The sequence below is a fragment of the Pangasianodon hypophthalmus genome, chromosome 12 (assembly GCF_027358585.1).
Source record: "Pangasianodon hypophthalmus isolate fPanHyp1 chromosome 12, fPanHyp1.pri, whole genome shotgun sequence".
Taxonomy (NCBI): Eukaryota; Metazoa; Chordata; class Actinopteri; order Siluriformes; family Pangasiidae; genus Pangasianodon; species Pangasianodon hypophthalmus.
Genome location: NC_069721.1, coordinates 4624469 through 4638864, shown reverse-complemented (window position 1 = coordinate 4638864; position 14396 = coordinate 4624469). Strand labels below are relative to the sequence as shown.

The window sequence follows — 14396 nt, the reverse complement described above, 5'->3', positions numbered from 1 at the left end:
TTTGCTATAAAGCTGAATGTAGCAATTTAATGAAAGCAACACGCAATTAAAACATACACAAAATGTAGTCTGGTAAATGTATTCCTATCGTGTCATGTAAGAGGCACGTAATTCATACATTACATTAAGCACACAAAAAGCACTTCAAAAATGGATAGTGGCATTAGCATCTGATTCTAAATCACATAAAATGCTTGATAATTAAAAATAAATTTGGAAGACATTTTACTGAAATCCAAAAACACTTGTCTTTTTTAAGCATTAAAACATCATTATATAATTATTATTAACATCAAAATAAAATCCCATTTCCCCCTGTAATAAACAAGATCTTAATAAAATAAAAACATAGATAAATAAAGATATAAAGATACATGCATTTATAGTGGGTAATTCATCTTTATTTAAATCCTCCATTAAATACATTTTGAAGTATTTGTACAAACATGCATGTACTATTTTGGACGTATGCAGCCTAATACAATTAACATGCTTGAAGGAAAAACAAACTTCTAAAGCACTTCCTTTTCTGTAGTTGCAGCAGTTATTTTTGGGGTAACATTCAGGCATCACCAGAATAAACATGTGTCTCAACTCCAGACACATTCCACTCTTCTGGTTGGGAATGGGGGAATTACAGATGCTGTCTGCAATTTGGTATGTTCCACTGGAAAGAGAGTCTGCAACCGTCTGGCTGCTAAACCCATTTCAGAAATGACCACGAAAAAGTTTATTGGTTCAGTAGTTAGTCAGTTTCAGTCAAATGAGATCTTGTCTCTGAATACATGAAAGTATCTGAAAATTTCCAGTATACTTTGTACTACCTTTTGGATGTCAGCCAGAGGCGCTGTTTGATTAATTATATTAGACTATTAATTTTATTGTTAAAATATGTTTGATAATACATAAAAATCATATCTGGCAAAATATCTCCCACCCAGACAATGGCTCTTTTGGCAGCTAGGACTGTGGTGTTTAAAACGGCTTCTTTTGGGTTAACTGTAACAGATGGTGAATGTATTTGCAGTAGCTGATTAATTTATTGTCAAGAATTTTTGTTCATTGGTTTCAGTTCATTGTTTGATGAGACATCCTCATAGGCAGAAACAGAAAATACAGCAGTGGCTGTACGTGCAAGTGTTTCTGTAAATAAAGTTTGGGTCTTTTGAGTGATCAATACTCTATATAGTCTATGTATTAAATATTGAATATATTTATCTATATTTTAAATGCTTAATTGGTAAAATAAATGCAAATTGCAAGTATACTGCTAATCTTCATTATCTACATGTTTTTTGTTTGATTAGTTCTAAATTGAAATTCAGATAATAAAAACAGGGTGGACAAAGTACTGACAAATTATACTTAAGAGAAAATATAGAAAATGTGTCAAACTTTTACTCAATTAATAGTGTAACTATCCAGCCAAAGTGAAAGTAAGAAATCGTTAAATGTGCTGGGGTATTTAAAAGTAAATATTCTTTACTGATGAAATTAAGCTAATGTCATGTTTTCATGTGAAAAGTAACTTTTATTACTTATCTAACACTGTTAATTTGTGATTTTTGTTTTACAGCAACTACACGATTTTGCCTGAAAGCATAATTCAGTCTCTGTAATTTTGCAATATTTACCATTAGCTAAAATTTGACTTGCTACTTGGTGAGTTGTTAGCCACTAGAATCAACCCCAGTCTAACCTGGAGTTCATGCCATCTAGGGAGGCTAAGGAGATGCATCATTTTATATGAGTTTTCACTTAATCCAGCATATTAAATCATTTTAGGTAGGGTAGAGCCAGGGACGCTCATCCTCAAGTTCCACACTGCAGTTTGGTGGCTTATCCATCTTCAGCTGCACACAGATACACTATATGGCCAAAAGTATTTGGACACCTGACCATCACACTCATATGTGGGCCTTCCCCAAAATTTTAATCACATAATTGTATAGAATGTCTTTGTATGCAGTAGCATTAAAATTTCCCTTCACTGGAACTAAGGGGTTGAGCTCAAACATGTTCCAGTATGACAATCCCCCTGTGCACAAAGCAAGATCCATGAACCCATGGTTGCCAAGGTTGGAGTGGAAGATCCCGAATGGCCTGCTCAGAGCCCTGACCTCAATCCCACTGAGCACCTTTGAGATGAACTGGAATGCTGACTGTGCCCCAGGCCTCCTCACCTGACATCAGTGCTTGACCTCACTAATACTTTTGTGGCTGAATGGACAAATCTCCACAGCCATGTGCCGAAATCTAGTGGAAAGCCTTCCCAGAAGAATGGAGCCTATTATAACGGGGGACTAAATCTGGAATAGGATGTCCAAAAAGCACATATGGGTGTGATTAGTCAGGTGTCCACATACTTTTGGCAGTATAGTGTACCTATAGCATGAACTACATTGTGTAGAATGAGAAGGTCACTGCAGATGATGAATTGGCACGATTCTTCATACTTTTTTTCAACACTGATGAACATGATTGGATGCTAAACTGAAATGATTGGACGCTGAACCCATTTGATTGATGTGTAGCATACAGTCATTGGCTGATTGAGAGAAAAAAGACTTCTGAGATTTGTAACAAGTACCTTGAAGATCTAAATAAAAATGTAAGGGGTAAAAAGCAAGTTTTTTTAAATCTTGGTAATGTAATTAAGTAAACATGTTTAATTTCAATAATACTCAAGTAAAGTATAAATACCCCAAAGTCAAGTAAAGAAGTACAATTGCTCAAGTATTTTCCTGGTTAACTATATGCTTTAGGGAACAGTGGAATAAATAGTATATGATATATTTTAACAGTTTCAATAGGCCAGTACAAAACCAGGACAGGATTTGGAAATATAAAGCCAGATTTGAGTTTGCTAATGTCATTGTACAGTGCGTTCTTACCAGACCCAAAGGCAGAGCTATAGTTACATTGTAGTTTAACACATGCATTGCTTATGACACAAATCTGTAGTATGATTTTTGTTCGATTAATGACTTTGTATCACTCTATTCCTTACAACTAAACTGCATTTAGCAAAACATAAATAAATAAAATAAAATGGCTTAGCATTGCTTAGATTTATCAGTGCCAGCTGCTTTTTTCATAATACTGTAGAAGATTTAGCCATGAACTGAGAGCCCTTTGTCATTTTAACAATACAAAATTATGTAATACCCCTTTGCAGAATGTTAATTGGTGAACTGTACTCTTAATCCCGTCTGATCTTTTAATACCCCTTCTCTTATGCAGTGCTGTCTGCTGATTCCCCATAGCCAATGGAAAGTGAGAGTCTCACCTTAAGACTTCAGGAGCTTTGACCTATATACAGATGCGTGGGAATAGAAAGGGGATAGCTGCTAAGAACAACCAACAGAGTGAAAAAAAAAAAAAGGTTTACATGACACCCAAATTCTCCTTGAGATATAATAGAATATTGTCTGCCTTTCTGTTCTGAGTTTTCTAAATACACTGTTTATTACAATAATATATTTACAGTATATTCTGTGTAAAAAATAATTTTTATAGACAGTGTAATATGATGCTTAACATCATCAGATACCACCAAATCAATTCAACATAAAAATAGCATGAAAATGATGCATATGCTAAAATGAAGTAGCTGTATGTTCAAGTTTGGGAAAGTGTACCTGAGAAGAACCTGAAAAGAACTCAAGGAGAGATGTTTGATTAAATATATTTATTATTAATACATATTTGAAAACACATCACAATCATATATGAGACAAATACCTGCATCTCAGAGGCAGCGTTAGTTCAGGACAGTACACACAGCACCTCTTAGTTTGGGTGGAAAAACCCAAAGTATTCAGCAGAGGGCACTAGCTACATATAATCCGGGGAGCAAAAGTGTTAAGTGTAAGGCCTAAATACTTTCATAAGGAGCACACATTCTAGACACAAACTCTTTTAGCAGGCGAAAATAAAATAAATACACACCAACACTTTTCCTACCACATAAAGTGACCATATCATTTCATACTCTTATGTAAAATAAGGTAATCTATAAACAGTATTTTATATTCTTATGTTTCTTAAAGTTTGTATTCATGTTTTAAATATAAATTTATGAATTTAAATATACACTAATCATTTATAGCATTCTTTGTTTTAGAAACAAGTATTCAAAGAGTTTATGCCATATGCCATACTGAAATGTAATTGTATTTTTAATTTCATTACAAAAATACACTAAAAAACCTATGGAATGGCATTTGAGGCCAGTGTTAAATATATAAATATAACACTATTAATTAATGAAGTATTTATAAATTAATAATTATTATTATTATATATTATAATATAATATACATTATTATAATTATTATTATAATATAATATAATTATTATAATTTTTGAAACATTTTTACAAGCATACAGGTAATGTACTAGTTTGATGTTATGAAGACTAATACATGAACAGCATGATTATGCAGTGAGCTTTTTCTCACTACCTACAGCCGCATTTTGCCACTTTCATCTCCTCATAAAGGTGTCTTACAGTGATAATGCCGTTCTCTTGGTACATGACAGTTAAGGGGTCCAGCTTTGTAGGAACACAACATGCTTTGTTGGCTTTTTTTGGGTTGCTCAGATTCACTAGAGTTTGAATGATGGCATGTTTGGAAGGTGTTACATCATCTGTAAGAGGAAAATTGCACACACCTTTACATTCATAGGCGTCATACTCAGGGGGCGCGACAATCCACTTGTCCCATCCAATATCCTTGAAATTCACTTTAAGTGAGGTTCTCCGACAGTAGTTCTTACGTGCATTTCTCTTTCTTCTACGATGCTGATTCAGGCTGTCATCACTGTTATAATCTTCTAAGGGATCTATGCTCAATAAAAACTTCTCTTCTTCATGAGTCATCATCTCTTGTACCTCAGTTTTGGCTTTTCTCTTCCTGTTCTCAAGGTCATTTGAAAAGACGATTAAAACAGGTGAGGTGTTTTCCTCCAAATTCAGGCTGATCTTGTAGCCTCCCTCTTGGAATGACCCACAGCCCTGACTTTGCACTTCAACCTCCAATTCACCTGCTCCATGCTTTGACTGAAGCCAACTCTGGAGGGCACTTGTTACATCAAAAGCCTCCCATGTGTGTTCTGTGTCGCTGATGTCCTTGCTGTCCAGAAGGTGCAATATTTCTTGGTTTTTCATGTGTACTACATTATAAACGTTAATGGAAGTAAAACTGTCATCACGGGCTGATTGATCTCTGTGCCACAGCATGAAGAGTCGAAGCTGGACCACAGTGACTTCTTCATAGTTAGGGATTGAAACATTGAATAGTAGCCTGTGTGAAGATTTATTCTCAGTGATAACTGACTGGGTCACCTCTGCAAAAGAAATAAACCGATTCAGTTTTGTATTTAATAGCAGTTAATTCTATTTAGCAAGAAATTTCTATCTAGACACAGACTTCTAATTATAATGAGCTGACGAGGACGTGCCATGCATTCAGCAGTAGAAATTCCACTTGATGATATGATCTTAAATAACAGTTATGGTAGTGATTTGCAATTTGTATTTTCTCAGATCTTATTATTGAAACCATCAAGGTCATCATGAGTTCAGTCAAGTGTTACAGTGAAGAAAAAAAAAAACAGACAATGTGCCTAACATTGAATAACAGGACTGGAATTTGGGGGCCCTAACATAAGAGGTATAGTGTGAAACTGGATTAATGCGTTAACACACCAAAGGACAGAGATTAACCTAAGTGATTTATCTCGAAGTACCTTATTTTAGCTCATTCATACATAAATGTAGTTGCGTATAGTTAACATGTTACTGAATTGACCTTACCCTGTATGACAAAGCTACGAATGACATCAGAACGTGGAACCGAGGACATATCCGAAGCATATTTGTTGTATAGCTCCATCATAAATGGAGGAGGCTGAACCTTCCTCCGTTCCATTGGAACCCCTGACAAGTTCAGCATCTTTAGAAAGTCTTCTTTCATAGGTTCAAAAAAGCTTTCCAAGTTGTCTTGCTCCTCTAGGTCATCCTCCAGACTCTGAGCAAACTTCTTGTCTTCTTGCTGAGTGACTTGAGTTATTGATTTTCCCTCACAGAGCCAAACCAAACTGAGGCATAGGTGAAGCAATAAATATTGAAATCCCTGCATTGTTCTCTAGCTCTATGTTTTACATCTGGCTTTCTTTTGAGGAAGAAATGTTGAAATTGGGAGTCCCAGTACAAAAGCCCTCAGTTGCGAGATCAGTCTCATACTCGTACATTAAACAGTGCATGCTTTTGACGACCAAAGTAGCAGCTTGGCCGTTCTTATCTGGACAATTGATGTTGTGTTTTGAGGTTTGTTATCATTTGGGGCTTGTGGTTAATGAAGGTTTTGTAAACATTTGACCGACATTAGGGGGCTAATGAGTGAGATTCTTGCGATGCAAGGATACACAAGAATGTTGATCCCCTCCAGGGTCAGTTATAGGATTTGAGTGTTTGGTTTCTTGCCTTGATGGCCCCTCTATATTTGATTGCATGATACATTAAAGTAGTTGAATCTTCATATGCGACAGAATACTTTTACATTTACATTTACTCAAATGTAAATATCAATAAGTGGTCTGAATCCATTATACTATACAAAATCTCCATACTCTGATTTCATGGTTTGGACAGTTGTTGGGTTAGTGGGATTAAGGACATTGACCTGTGTACTGTCACACCAATTTATGGTTTGTCTCTCAATCACATAATTAGATTGTGAGGATGGAGTCTCAGTTTAAAGGAATGCCCTAGTGAACATAACGAAAGTCCATGAATAGGCAACAAGCACAGATAAATTAGAAACTGATAAACATTGCTTCTTTGTAGATCACAGGAGGATCCAGATCTGCACTGGAATACATTTGATTGAATAAATGGATTAAATACAGGGATTTGAATAAATGAATTCAGTTCATGAAGAAATTGGGATACAACAATATCTTGTGACCCCTCCCACCCTGCAAACATACAATACGTCAGGTTTCAGCTCCTTCCCTCTGGAGACTAGAGGTGTGCAGCTGAACTGGGATCCTGCCAGACCCACAAAATAAGTTGCAGGAGAAAGAAAGGCCACGTTTATTAATATAAATTTGTGTTGCATGTATCACTGTGTGACACATTTACTGTGTTCATTCATTTATCTTCAGTAAATGCTTTATCCTGGTCAGGATCACTGTGGATTGGGATCCCCCCCCAACACACACACCTCTAGGAACAGTGTTTTTCCATCAGCCGTTAAAGAACTCAACTCTTAACTCTACTATATTTGCTGCTGAATTCTGTCCTTTCTCACACTGTTTGTTTTGGACTAAGGATAGTTTACACATTCTTTACTCTGTAGTAAGTGTTTAGTTATACCCCAACATATCTTTTAAAAGTTTAGTCATTATTTATGGCATGTCTCTAATGTCCACCAATCTTTTTGCAAAGTTTTAGTTTGTATTTATTGTCTTGTTCCACACTCCAATGTTTATTAGTTACTGTTAACTTGTTTTTAACTTACTGTTAAAGAACACACACACACACACACACAGAGTGAGAGAGAGAGAGAGAGAGAGAGAGAGAGCTGTACTGAATCCAAATTCAATAAGTAGTAAATTAATTTATTAGTTAATTGTGTAATGAAATACTAATTTGCTTGAAATATTACATTACGTAAAAGGGTGAAAACTCTCTACTGAGGCTGAAAATCTAAATAATTACTTAATCTATAATAATATATTGTTCATATTTCTATATTTGAGAGAGACAAAGCAAAATTAATGCATGACCCCTCTGAAAGAAATTGAATTAAAGACATTTGTTCATCTTTTGTGTTGTGAATTATAAATGAAAAGGCACTAGGTGGCAGCAGTGTTTCACCACTCCAGCGTACAGGATTTCTCTTGTCTGAAGGCATTTATTGTTATAAAGCAGATCTCACAGAGATTAATGTGTGTAACAATTATGTATCCATGTATAATAAGTTTACCCAGCTATGTTTTGAACCAAATAAGCATTTTTTTTTAAATACAATGTTTCATTAATTACATTTTTGGTTTAACACTGTTCCATTTCTTTTCCTTATAAAAATAATAGGGTTAGGGGGTTATAATGTTACTTTACACAAATTATTTAAAAGCCTATTCAGTAATTGTTTAAATATGTTAAAATGCTGCCTGTTATTAAATTAGGAAAATATTCTTTTGAACAAGTAATTTCAGAAGATTTCTACTGTGACTTTAAGGTATATTCTGTATAATTTGTCATATTACACTAAGTAACTGTATACAAACCAATAAAAACATTCTGTAAATGCACACGGCATTGTTCTAGTAGTTTTGCGTTTCTGAGGTCTTAGATGTAGACATTTAAAAATCTGCCATTGAACTGTGTGTCTGATATGGTTACATCTGATCAGCTAATACATATCTTGCCTTCCCAAAGCCTTGAGGAAGTCTTGTGAAGGTTTGTCCACAGTCTCGTTACCAAAGTTAATGCCTATGGTGATCATCTTTATCGACAAGCGCAGGTCTCCACAGACATGTTAGGGTAGAGCTTCAGCACCATGTTCCTGCTGGTGTCGAAAAACAGCACAGCCAGTTCTCTCATCTTCTCAGGAATGCAGCAAGGCTCAGGAACTCCAGGAACAATCCCCACTGCCCTCACAATGCTTTGGATGGTGGCGTGATTAGAGGGATGAACCACCTAGAGATGATAAGAAGAGATGCTAGAGTCAGAGAATTGTTCACTATTATATAAAAATTGGGCAAAATAAAGATGTAAAGTTCAGAGTCTGGACGACAGTCAGTTTAAGCACTAAGAAGATCCAGCATAATCAATTTCTATGGGAGTAACAGTGTAACAATATCACTGAGCAACAATATCAGTTCCCTCCATAATTCTCCACAAAGGCTAAACTTAGTCACGTTAAATTTGACAAGTTATTATCTACTATTGCTTTCAAATTTGACAAAAAATATTATTCACTACTAACTGATTAGTTGTGATCTAACCTTGGGCATGGGAAATCCACATGTTCCCGCACAGTAGTAGGCATCGAATGCTTTCGGGGCCAGAATCCACTCGCTCCAGCCAATATCGGCAAAATCCACTCTCAGGTAACGTCTTGCACACACACGAGGCTCACTCCACTGCTTACGCCGAGCCTTTTTCATGGTCCTTTTATCAAAGCTCAACTCCTGAGTCGTACTTCCTCCATTTCTGATTTGAGGACCTTGTCTCCCACCTTGACTCTTGGACAAGGTTTTGGGCTTTAATGCAAAATAAGTGTTGTACCACAGTTCCTTGTTTTTCTGATCATCATACTGGATGTCGGGAAGGAAATTCTGTAAGTGCTCTACTTCTCTTCTGATCCTGGAGCTTGGAGCGACAACGGATGGTCTATTTCCTCTCTCTTCTCCCACAGGGCTGTACCGCTGCAAGCTCATGGCGATGCTGTTTGGTTCATTTATGGCCAGGTCATTGGCAAAAACGAGAATATAAGGCAAAATCTGAGGTGTGAGGCGATCCTGCTGCCAATGGTGCCTATCTCCAAAGTCAAACTCCACTGAAATTAAGAGCTCATTTCGAGCACGAGCCCATTGGACAATTGAGGACACGTCAGACATCTGCCAGTGCCCTTTCTTGTGCGGGGACAATGTGATGTTACCCAAATGGGCCGGGAAGGTAGTGTTTCGTGACATCCCTCGAAGAACCAGCTTAACTGGGGTTGAAGGCTGCAGATGTTGGCTGTGACACAAGGGCCCTCTGGAACGTCGGCAGCTCAAGTGCCGTAGCCGACCATGATGCTTGAGGAAGTGTAGACTTGCAGATAGAATCACCTCTGACTCAGGCATGGAGGTCAGATTGAAATGAAAGAGGACCTTGTTGTGGGAGGACACTGAAAAAAGGATATTTGAAAGAAATCAATAGGTAGGGTACAGAACTGAGAATAAGTAAACAGCATAGATTTTACAGTTTTGTAAGACTATAGTCAAGATATGTTTACTTTGAAAAACCTCCAGACAACAGTCTAAGAAGCTTTAGAGTAGAGACTGCTACTCAAATAGAAAAGTATAGTAAAACCAACAATCAAGCAAACATACATCCTGTTCTGTAACATTAGCAAAATCTACCATAAATAAGTTTAAGAATAGTATGTGCATTTGTTTGAGGTACCCACTCTTTTCTTTTAATGGATGTAAAAATATGAGATTTAATTTTATTTAAATAAAAAAAAAATCAGCTGGATTTCTATATCAAATTTAATAATAATGTTATTATGATGACTATGATTATGATTACTACTACTACTACTTATAATAATAATAATTACAATGAGAAGAGGAATTTCTTTAAAACCTTAAAAAAGTCATAAAAAGCATTTGTGAAAATGTGTACATGTATACATACACACAGATATAAACTGGTTTACCCGGGAGTGCCTGGAAGCTCCTGACTGTGTTTTCTTCCCGGTGTGATTGCGGCTCCTTGTTCAGTTTTTCGTACAGTTTAAACATCTGTACAGGCAGCATGTCCCTCGGTGCATCCACATCCCGTTGAAACGAGTCTGCCTGCTTTACTTCCACCCAGTCAAAGAGCAAAGCAATCTGCAGCGCGCAAAGGAAAATAAGCGCCATGTTTAATGCATGCACGGTAATGCTGACAGCTTCAGCTCAAGTATCCGATCAAATAGTGAAACGTGAAAGCGGTGGCAGGCTAATAAGCGGTTCAGTCGCGTGCTGATGTTTCTGCAGTCCAGGAGGGATGGTTCATACGGGCTCGCGCACATGAAGTGCCTCATGCACTTGTTTCCTCACCCTGCACGAGCCCAAGGAGGGCGTAGGGCTAAAAAACCTGATGCAGTGGCAGAGTGACAGATGAGGACACTCTGGCTACATGCATATCATATAATGACATCATATGTATGATAAGATGTTGCCAAAACTTAATACTTTATGAAATATTTTATGAAAATTTTAGTTGCTGGTTCACTTGAACTTACACATATAGTTTGGTTTTTTTTTTTGGTCCAAATCACTAAATAAAATTTTGGAATATTAAACAGTTTGAAGTGTAGGAATGTCCTTTTTTTTTATTTTAACTGTCTTTGTGAACACCTTCCATTGATATAATTATTAATTCGGTTAATACTAGATGTACACCTAATTCTTTAAATAAAATCTTTAAATAAAACCTGCAAAAAGGCATTTTTTCCCACAGGGATCAAATGTCCCCACAATGTTAAAACATTCAGATAATCCTATCCTTGTGGAGACATTTGTTCTCCACCACTACACACACACACACTTGGAGGGAATTAGAAATAAAGGATTGTAGAAGTGATAGATATTTTAATCGAGTAACCTTAAAATGATCTACTATTTCTCTTTTTCTCTCATGAACACATACACATACAGAATGTTAAAAAAAGTTGTATATTGTAATTGCTGTAAATGTAATTGTTGTGTTTGACAGTTTTTCCATGAATCGGTTGGTTATGCACTGGCACAATTTTCCCAATAAACATAGCTGAAGCTATTAGTGCAATACTCTAAACACATTTTATTGAACATCATTCTCCTCACACAGGAGTTCTGCAAAACTACATCACACCATCACACCATCCCCGACACTAAGCACAAATTCATTATTAATGCTTAGTCATTAGGGAAATATTAAACGTGTACATTTGGAAAGAACTTCAGAATTTTACCAGAACAAATACTACAGAGCTTTTCTGCAGACTTCTGTACTGCAACTAGAAAAATTAAATAAAACTTTATTTCCTATAGATAATATAATACACAGAGACATGAGAGTATTGGAATGTGTAATAATTTTTTTTTCTCCTCAGAAAAGCTACTCTATAATTTATTGTGTGAAATGGCTATGCCTGCCAGACAAGCTTCAGCTAATGAGCTTAAAATAGGACTATTGGACATCGACATGAATAAAAACGGTAATGAACATACTGACTGTTGTACAATGGGAAAGCCCGGAGGAGATAGAGGTAAAAGACGTGAAAGATCAGGAGGAATGTTTTTGGAAACAAACAGTCTCAATTAATATTCACTTACAGAGTGCACAGTGACATAATTTGAAGGTTGACAGCCTTTTTTATTTTTATTTTTTTTTTGTCAACAACCAAATATACTGTATGGATATAGCAACATATAGCAGACCAACTGAAGCAACTGATAACTGAAAGATTTCATATTTGTGAATCATTCTAGAGAGCATTCCTAGAGACTGACACAGATTTAGACATAGAAGACCACTTACGATCCAGTTTGACTTCCACATTTCTAATATAACTGCATATTTTGTTTAATCAACACCAATCTTCAGCTGAGTGGCTTGAAGGGAATAGTTGACTCAAAGACTCAATTTCTCAAAGGCCCAATTTCCCAGTAGTGTGGCGTGATTATTAATTAAATATGGAATTAAATATTGTAGGATGTATGAAAAGAAATTTAAGTTTTAAGCTCTTCTTCCTCTGCCTTTTTGTGGTGCTTGTTCACTGGTCTCCACACTGATGAGCTCTGTTGTTAAAAAGGACACACACACCTGTGGCCCTATTCATTTTGGTTTGTTGTACCACAAGTCTCTGTTCTAGGGCCAATGCTCTTTTCCCTGTATATCCTACCTTTGGGTACAATTATTTGCAAACGTTATTAGCTTCCACTGTTATGACATACAGCTGTATGTTTCAGCCAAGCCAGATGACAGACACAAGCTTAATAAATTTGGTATGAGGGAATGTATAAAGGACATTAGACACTGAGTGTTGAGTAACTTCCTCTTAGTGAATTCCAGCAAGTGCTTTTATTAGTGCCACAGGGAGCTAGAACTAAGCTTTCTGATTACGTAGTAACTCTGAATGGCCCTTGGTGTGATTATTGACTCCAGTCTCTCAGTTGAAGCTAATGTAGATATTATTAGGATAGCCTTTTTCATCTCAAAAACACTGCTAAGCTAAGAAATATAATGCTGATACATTATGCAAGCAAGCAAGCAAGCAAACAAACAAAAACTCATGCATGTGTATAAACGAGCTCCTGTTAGTCCAGAATGCAGAGGCAGATTCCCTACTAGAACCAGAAAATTTGCCCATATTATTCCAATTTTCTCAACACTACACTGACTACCAATACACAATTCATTATAAAATACCTCTAATGTACCAGTGTTAAGTACTGACATTACATTAGTGACCTTTTGGTCTATTATGATCCACCATACCTGCTTCATTCAAAAGGTACAGGTTGAGCTAGCCTTCTGGTTAGTTTTAGGTACTCAGTATTTAAGTCTATGTTGAAAACCTATTGATATAGTCAAACATTATTAACTAGCTTTTCTCTTAGGGAAAGGTGCAGATCTAGGGGTTCGTAACCATAGAGTGTTATGTTAAATTGGGCTGTTTTGAGGCTTTCTGTCCCAGGATGCTCTCATTCCACTATTATCTTCTGGCTCTCCCTTTTACGTAAGCTATGCCTGCTGGTACTCTAATCACAGTGTACATCCATGGTAGGTAAGAGCATACCTAATAATCTGTTTTCTCTCTCTCTCTGTCAAGCTGTACATGTACTCCTGCTGCCTGATGTGATGCTGGTGCCCAATCCTGACACTTCAACTGCTGTGGTTCCTCTCACCCTCTTGCCTTGCCTGATTCATCCTGATGCTATATATCTGCTTGGAACATCGGCACTTGTGACTCACCTTTTGCTGCTATAGGTGGTCCCACATGGATATCCTAAAGATTTCACTTCCCTGAAACGATTAATGTCCAAGGCTCATATTTGCTTTAGTGTAAACTCACCTGCATATTGTAGATTTGTACCTGTGAGCTGTAATCATAAAGACTGTCCTGTGCTCATCCCAGGATTCAAATATGCTCATACTGAACATCTTTTCAACACACTTAGTACTATTAGTCTTTACTCTTCTACACTAGTATACTGTAATGATTTATATAAACCCACTATCCAAGAAGAGGATTGGTTCTCTTTTGGGTCTTGTTGCTCTTAAGGTTCCTTCCTCATATTGTCTCAATTTGGAGTTTTTGGAGTTTTTCCTTACCACTGTCACGACAGGCTTGTTCATTAGGAATCTTTTTTATGTGTGTTAGTTGTGTTCAGGTTTTGAGGATATTAGTTAATCCTGCTGAATACATGTGTGCTGACTGATCTTAGTGCCAAGATTATGCATTGTATAATGAGTTGTATGAAGAGTTCAGCACAAAAGTTTGACTTACTCTGAACCATGTGAATAGTAGTTATAGTTTGACAGTGTCTTTCAGTTGCTGAATGATTTTGTGGTTTGGAACCAGTAGTAGTTTGTAAGTAATTGGAAAAAAAACCTGTATAAATAATCATATTTTATTCAA

The 14396-nt window shown here is 36.5% G+C and overlaps 2 protein-coding genes across 2 annotated transcripts; both read right to left on the bottom strand.

Annotated features, from left to right (window-relative positions):
* Positions 1-3691: 3691 nt before the first annotated feature.
* Positions 3692-6320, bottom strand: gdf2 (growth differentiation factor 2). Its single transcript, XM_026915695.3, has 2 exons — positions 5822-6320; positions 3692-5352 (listed from the first exon to the last, which is right to left on the bottom strand). The coding sequence occupies exons 1-2, from the start codon at positions 6144-6146 to the stop codon at positions 4463-4465; spliced, it is 1215 nt and encodes a 404-aa protein (XP_026771496.1). The 5' UTR covers positions 6147-6320; the 3' UTR covers positions 3692-4462.
* A 1335-nt stretch (positions 6321-7655) lies between these two features.
* On the bottom strand, positions 7656-10871 carry gdf10b (growth differentiation factor 10b). Its single transcript, XM_026915450.3, has 3 exons — positions 10443-10871; positions 9022-9908; positions 7656-8713 (listed from the first exon to the last, which is right to left on the bottom strand). Exons 1-3 carry the CDS (start codon positions 10645-10647, stop codon positions 8522-8524), a joined length of 1284 nt encoding a protein of 427 aa, XP_026771251.3. The 5' UTR covers positions 10648-10871; the 3' UTR covers positions 7656-8521.
* Between the last annotated feature and the right edge of the window lie 3525 nt (positions 10872-14396).